The sequence below is a fragment of the Pistacia vera genome, unplaced genomic scaffold, assembly GCF_008641045.1.
Source record: "Pistacia vera cultivar Batoury unplaced genomic scaffold, PisVer_v2 Contig322, whole genome shotgun sequence".
In the NCBI taxonomy this organism is placed as follows: Eukaryota; Viridiplantae; Streptophyta; class Magnoliopsida; order Sapindales; family Anacardiaceae; genus Pistacia; species Pistacia vera.
Genome location: NW_022196138.1, coordinates 513,457 through 521,480, shown reverse-complemented (window position 1 = coordinate 521,480; position 8,024 = coordinate 513,457). Strand labels below are relative to the sequence as shown.

At 37.0% G+C, this 8,024-nt stretch overlaps 1 protein-coding gene across 1 annotated transcript; it reads left to right on the top strand.

Moving 5' to 3' along the window:
- Positions 1 to 1,390: 1,390 nt before the first annotated feature.
- On the top strand, positions 1,391 to 7,490 carry LOC116137269 (protein PLANT CADMIUM RESISTANCE 4-like). Its single transcript, XM_031422953.1, has 6 exons — positions 1,391 to 1,732; positions 2,322 to 3,129; positions 3,258 to 3,329; positions 3,429 to 3,559; positions 6,905 to 7,040; positions 7,283 to 7,490. The coding sequence occupies exons 2-6, from the start codon at positions 2,943 to 2,945 to the stop codon at positions 7,369 to 7,371; spliced, it is 615 nt and encodes a 204-aa protein (XP_031278813.1). The 5' UTR covers positions 1,391 to 1,732; positions 2,322 to 2,942; the 3' UTR covers positions 7,372 to 7,490.
- Positions 7,491 to 8,024: the final 534 nt, after the last annotated feature.

Genomic DNA, 8,024 nt, shown 5'->3' with positions numbered 1-8,024 from the left:
TACTAATGTTTATAATATAATGTCATAATCAATTAAGTAATCATTTAATTATGTAATGTTATAATTAATTATGTGATCATACTATAATGTAATGTTATAGTGAATTAAGTAATCATACTATAAATCTTTAATGTAATATTATAATTAATTAAATTTTTAATTATTTAATTAAGTATTGTACTAATGTTTGTAATGAAATGTTATAATTAATTAAGTAATTAACTAATTATATTATAAATCTATAATGTAATGCTATAATTAATTATACTATAAATCAATTAAGTAATGTTATAAAATTATAATTAATTAAGTAATCATTTAACTATAATGTAATGTTATAATGATTAAGTATGATATTTAACTATTAATTAAATTTATTAATGTTTATCAATTTATCATATATAATTAATTAATTGCTAATTTACTATAGATATGCTTAAAACTTGATAATTGATAATTGAAATAAATAAATAAATATATTATTATTCAATCAAATATACTATTTTATTCAAAAATGATTCTTTTAATAACATTAAAACTCTTTTAATTGAATCATAATTCCAATTATATACTTAATTAATCAAAACTTTAATATTAATATATTATAATATATTAAAGTTTTTAATATGGTGTAGTTTATATGTAATAAATATCATTGTATATTTATTTAATTAGGTTATTCTAAAATTTTAACTTTTTTAATTTTAAATTTTTTATATGTAAAATAAAGAAACCCCCCATTATTCACAAATATTTCATTGGAGCCTAGGTTCCAAGACATGTTCCAAAATAGGTTCCAAAATAGGTTCCAAAAATCAGTTCCAAACAGGTTTCAAATCGGGTATCTGCTACAGGTTCCAAACCGAGTACCCGTTTCAAGTTTTTTTCTAGGTTCTGGTTCCTCCACACATAAGAACCAAAACTGGAACCGCACATTGTTAGTTCCAATAAAATGGAACCGAAACCTACCCACATAGTGCTGGTTCCGGGTAGATTCCTGTTTTGGTTCTACCCGCTACCCGTGCTTACTCTTATTTGATAATGAATCTTAGTTTTACAAGTCTAATAGTGAGAAAAAATTTCACCTGGAATTGGCACTGGAAGCATACCCATTTAGTTGTATTAATCAAATAAGAATGTTACATATTATTTTCTATAAACCAGATTAATATTGTGTAATCTTTTGTTATATTAATTATCAAGATATTTAAGAACTATAATGACCATAACAACAATATTGCCTACATGATTGATACCCACTTTGGATATTGGAATCATTTATGGGCCCATTCTATCAAATGTATATTGGATCATTTAGGCCCACTATGTCCAAGAATGAATTTTTATTATATATCAATATATACAATAAGAAGTAATGCGGCGTGAGAGAGATTGTGAGATTCAGAGCTACTGCTGTGTTGTCGGCGTGAGAGTGGTAGAATTTCAATTTCAAAGATTGTGAGATTCAGCCTAAAAGTGAGAGAGTTTCAGTTTGAGAGATTGTGATTTGTGCGATTCAGCCTGAGAGTGAGAGAGTTCCAGTTTGAGTCTTTGAGAGTGAGAGTTTCGGTCGTAGTCAGCGCGAGAGAGAGACAACACTATTCACTTTAGGCTTAGGGTTTTGTTTTTGCAATTTTTTAAATTTACGTTTTCTTTTTTCTTTTTTTTTTATTAAAATGCAGATACCTACAAGCATTACCCAGCCCACCTGCTTTTTTCACGAACAGACCAGGTACGTGTAAATTTCATATGAGTAATTTATACTGTTACCCGCACCTGCCTGTTTGGGCTACGTACTCGTGGACTCGCGGGTACGGATACCACTTTGCCAGGTGCTAGAATAGTCCTTTTATTGCTGCCATATCAATCAGGGAAAAAAAAGGTATATAATTTGAAAAAAAAAAATAACTTCAAAAGCAAACTGAGTCAAAGAAATAAAAGAAGATGGGACCAAAAAACAGTTAGTGAGAAACAACTTTATGAAAAGTCCACACGATTACAAGCTTTTACATTATTAAGTCAAATAAAGAAAAGAAAATGGGACCAAAAAGAACTTAGTTCACGCAATTATAGACTTTTACAACATACACATGCATGTTCTACATATTTTTTTTCATAGAAAATGTCAGTTGGGTTTTAAGTCTTCTTTTCTGTCATTTTTTTGTGGAAATTAGATTAATGCTTGGTTGCTGGCTACTTGTAATAGTATATTTTTGTCCTTAGATTTTATATTGGTTTCCCTATGTGGCAAGTTGCTTCTTTGAATGTACATTAAATGGCATTATCCATCTGCTTCTTTATATTGTTGAGATCCTTCTCAGGATCAAAGGCACTGTGACTCGGTGAAGAGCTATAGCCAGTTATGGGAAATCTTGAAGTTGGCTCTTCTGATTACCAGCCTCAATCAGAATATGAATTACAACCTCAAGATTATCAATATGAGGCAACTCATGAAGCCATGGCCTCTCAGGATCCACAAGCCCAACAACAATTCCAGCCACCACAACCGTATCCACCACCATTGCAACCTAACCAGGCCGCCTACGGGGCTCAGCTGGGGCCGCCTGCAAATTTTCCGCTCCAAAACTTTCAACTGAATTCACCCGGGCTGAATCAGCCCGGGGTGCAGTGGCGGATTTACTTAATGACGAGTGGGGACCATGGCCCCCACTCAAACTCTAAAAAACTTCAGATTGTATAAATATTTATATTTAGTTGCATTTTACCTCCTATAAGACTTTGACATTTTGCCCCCACAAATTTTTTTTGTTTATTTTTTGCCCCCATCGAGTGAAATTCCTAGATCCGCCACTATCGGGGTGTATCCGCAACAAGGCCCACCGTTAGATCTGATTAAACCCGTGCAGTTTCCGCCTTCCGACCCGCAAAATAACCAAACATATGGGCAGAATCAGCCGGGGGCTTACTCACCATATACCCAGATGCCCATGCCAGCCCCGCAAAATCTTGTGAATTTTCCTCCAACTGGACCCCAAGCTATTACAGGGATGCAATTTCGGCCCAATAATGGGCCAAAAGCACCATATGGGGTTCCACTTACAGGCCTGGGAAAGTTGGGAAACGGTTGGCATAGTGAGCTTTTTGATTGCATGAATGACCCAATGAATGGTGATTGTCTTTCTATTACTCTCCAAAATCATAAACCAGAACATTCCTTTTCATTGAAATTGCTTAAATGTTTTAATATAGTTTTGTATATTAAAACAAATAATGATGTGTTTTTTCCAACGTTTCAGCTCTTGTCACTATTCTCTTCCCGTGCTTGACGTTTGGCCAGATTGCAGAGATCATCGACGATGGCCACACCTGTAAGTGTATTATTATCTGTATATTGATTGGTTCTGAAGATCGGTTCTAATGTTAATTTCATAAATATTTAATATTTGATTGTGTTATCTGAAAATTAGCATGTGGGACGAGCAGAATGCTATACGCTGGGGTTGCGTTTTGCAAAGGGTTGCCATGCATAATTTCATGCACGTATCGAACAAAGCTCAGGAATAAGGGTGTTATCGAGCCGAGCCGAGCCGAGTTTTCGGCTTAACGAGCTCGGCTCGTGAGAGAGGAATAATAAACGAGCCGAGCCCGAGCCGAGCCGAGTCAGAAATTATATGACTCAGCTCGGCTTGACAATAGATTTGGTATATTTCGAGCTGGCTCGAGCCATCTCCAAATAACTCTGTTTTTTTTTTTTTTTAAAATTTTTTTTTTTACAAAAATTCGCTTGACAGCAGTCTGATTGTCTGGGCAGCAGCCATCTCCAAATAATTTTGAAGCTGAATCATGTTCAATATTGAAAATGAGAAAATTAGTTTAAAATATTTAAATATGGCAGGCGAATTCAGAAGGGCTTAAAATTGAAAAATCATAATTTAACTTTGAGTAAACGACATGTTCCCACCCAAGGTTTATTGAAATCCTAGACTGGTACCACTGGTTTCATAAATTTCAGATTCCCACCCTTAAATGGATACCGTTTCCTTTATTTTATCCGTTCAAGGCTAAAATTGTATTTTTCTCTTTTCCCTTCCCATTTCCTCTTCATCTCTGCCTCCACCTCCCATCTTCTTCTTTTTCCTTCATCTCAAAACGGTTGCCATTTCAGGCCCACCCGTCTGATTCTGGCGAAATCACCATCACCATCACCACCACCATCTAGCCATCACCATTCACCACCACCTTTCAACACCATTATGACCGAAACCCCCCGAAGTCCCACCACCACCCGCCACCTTTCCACTCATCCACCACCATCACAATCCCTCTAAACCCCAAAAGCCCCACCGCCAAATTATATACACATTCAGTGACAAAACCAACCCAAAAACCATCACCAGATCACTCATAAATCCAGCCACAAACCCATCCAAAAACCACCACCAAATCACTCACAAATTCAGCCACAAACCCACACAAAAACCACCACCAAACAAATCACAAATTCAGTAGCAAACCAACCCAAAAACCACCACCAAATCACTCACAAATTCAGTCACAAACCCACCCAAAATCCACCACCAAATCACTCACAAATTCAGCCACAAACCCACCCAAAATCCACCACCAAATCGCTCACAAGTTCAGCCTCAAAACCACCCAAAATCCAACATCAAATCGCTCACAAATTCGGTCACAAACCCACCCAAAACCACCACAAACCCAGCTATAAATCCATCCAAAAACAACCACAAACCCACCCAAAAACCACCACAAGTCAGCCACAACCCACCCAAAAACCCACAAAGTCAGCCCACCAAACCACCCAAAACCCACACAAACCGCCACAAATCCAGCCGCCTCGGAGCTTATTCCGACAAGGGAGAAAAGGGAAGAAAAAGAGAGGAGGAGCAAAAAGAAGAAAAGAGAGGAAGAGGAGGAGAAGAAGAAGAAGAGAAGAAAAAATAGAATGGTTAATGAAAAAAAGGCCGTGGTGGTGGTTAGGATGGGGTGGGTTTTGGAATGGGCCGCGAAGAGAGAAGGGAAATGAAGAAGGAGAAGGTCTAAGGGTAATTTGGTAAAAGAATCAATGCCCCTATGTCGTCACTAACGACATCCATTTAAGGGTGGAAATCTGAAATTATGAAACCAGTGGTACCACTCTTGGATTTCAATAAACCTTGGTGGGAACATGTCGTTTACTCTTTAACTTTTCATTAATTTGGTGGGCAGAGCAAGTTTGACCGCAGTCCAATTCAAATAAATTTGATTAATACTTGCAACACAACTAACAGTTTATTTAACTCGCCAATTTAATAAATAAACATAAATATCCTCCGTTTTTCACCTCAGATATCCTCAGGAGTGACCCCTGTTGTTGCTCCCCAAATCAAAGAAGAATCTCTTCTGATAGGCTCTGTACTTCTGAAACCCCATTTACCTATTTCATCTTGTGCCGGCAGGTCAACCGACCTGTCAACCATTCAGTTCAGAAGCAGAGGCAGGTTGGCTACTATGGCCAGAAATGAAGCCAGCCCCAACATCATCTGAAAGCCCAACAAGACGCTCTGAAGGTTCAGAACTTTGCTATTTTCACACACACATACAATAGAACCAAAAAAGACATCTGATAAATGCAACAATTGTATGTGTAAAAACAGAAAAGGGGTTTATGCATGCTCTGCAGGTACGCCTGATTGGGCAATGTGAAAAGCCGCGATGCTTCATTAATTTCTGCCAGAATGTTTATGAATGCTGTCCACCCTTCGTCCCGAGAACTTCCAGCAGGAACAAAATAGTACTGCGATTTCTACTAACAGATGCTTCCGATACCTGCAGAAATAAATTTAATAAGGCAATAAGTTTTAGGAATAACAATACTAACCATTAGATTAGCCTTATCATCTTCACTCTTATAAAGACGCATAAGAAGACAAAACTGGAATACCAAAGTACTAAAAGCCTTATCATCTACAGTGTGTGAAGGTGAAAATCTGTTCCCATTCCTTAAATTTTTCAAACTAAATTTCAGGCACATTTGTGCACCAAAGATTGATCTCGAAGAAAAGAATGGGAAATCTCCAATATTTGCATAAGACTTCCAAAAGGCAACTAAAAATGATTCAAAATCCAACAAGAAAAACAATTAATATAGAAAAATATATAACAGATAAAATATTGTGCTTAATGGCTTAGAAAGGAACATGACACAGGGCTCTTTCACAAAAATATCAATGGAGGTTAGTTGAACTACGCAAATATTCCAGAGATATTATCATCCCATTGGTACAGGAATAATCCTAAAACAAGGAGCACAAGATCCAACGAAGAAACCCCCTACTCACCGGTTAAAGTCTGACGAAAATCCGACGAAGATGATGACGAACCAACGAAGAAACTTCAGATCTGACGAAGACGATTCAGATCCGACGAAGAACATTCAGATCTGACGAAGCTCGTACGAAGAAGACGAAGTTCCGACGAAGATCCAACGACGATCAGATGACGATGACGAAGATCCAACGGCTGCCGAAGGTCCGACGATGATGAACAATATCCCACGAAGATCCCGCGAAGCTGACGAAGGTGAACAAGATCTGGCCAAAAATCGTTACTTTGGGAGGAGTTTGATTCAAATTTTACGGCAAGGGTTCCACTGTGACGGATTTTTTGCGATTTGGGGATTTTAATAGCAGGGGCCATTTTGTTATTTTTTAAAACTTGTTTGCATCATTTTCAGTTAAATCCCAATAGTTCAGAAATTCTCAAAAAAAACCCCCGCTTTTTCGAGCCAGTCGCGGCTCGCGAGCCTGACGAGCCGAGCCTTCTATGGCTCGAACTCGACTCGTTTTGTCTCACGAGCCTAGTCGAGTCGGCTCGTTATCAGACGAACCGAGCCATTAACGAGCCGGACTCGAGCTGGCTTGCGAGTGGCTCGGTTCGTTAACCAGCCCTACTCAGGAACAAGTTTGGGCTTCCGAAGGCTCCAGCACCCGACTGGATCAGCCATTTTCTTTGTGATTACTGTGCTCTTTGTCAAGAATATAGAGAGCTTCAAGCTAGAGGCTGGGATCCTTCCATTGGTAAATCAGATGACTCATATCTTACCATCAATTGTTAGGCTTTGGTTCTAAAAACCTTACCAAAGAATTGACTATCTTTTTCTGTGAATTGAAAATGTAAACTAAAGTGAGAAAATGCCATTCAAAATGATGATATATTATGAATTTAAAAGATGTCTGCTACTGCTTTATATGTTGTAAAATATTAAAAAGTTAGAAACAGCCCATAACTGTTTGGTGTTTTTTGGTTTGATTGATTGCAGGATATCAGGGAAACCTAGCGAGGAACTCAAACATGAATATGAATCATGTTAGCATGATGCCTCCAGGGAACCAAAGAATGACGGGTTGAAGAGAACTTCTGGGTGGCTTTCAATTTAGTTTTTTTGATTGTAATGTTCTAAGACAAATAAATGAAATCCGCTTTGTATTTATAATTTGAATTTCGAAGCTGCCCATGTATTGAAGTAATCTAACCTTTTCCTTTTGGAGACCTGCAGTATTTTCTACAAACAGTTGCTTTCTCTTGTTCCTGCGAATATTCAAGTTCATTTTAAATTTTAAAAATTATTAAATATTGTTCATAAATTTTTATCTTTAACTTGAATTTATTAAAAAATCTTGAAACCCTATAGTTTTAGTTTCTCAAAGAACCCTTGTTGTTTGACGCAATATTAAAAGAGCCATTATAGGGAAACTCTGTAGTTTGACGTGATTTAAAGAATCCCTACAGTTTTGCTTTATCTTGATAAAGCCCTATAGTTTGACATATTAAAGGACCCTTTTAGTTTTGATTTATACTAGATGAAACCCTATACTGTAGTATGACACAAATCAACAAAACCCTTATAACCTTATCTACTGGAACCCGATAGTTTGACGAGATTTAAAGAGACCTGTAGTTTTGCTCTAACTCAGAGAAACTCCTATATTTTTATGTAATATTAGATAGCCCTTGTATTTTTAATTTATCAAAGAACTCCTCTATTTTTAGTTTATCTTATG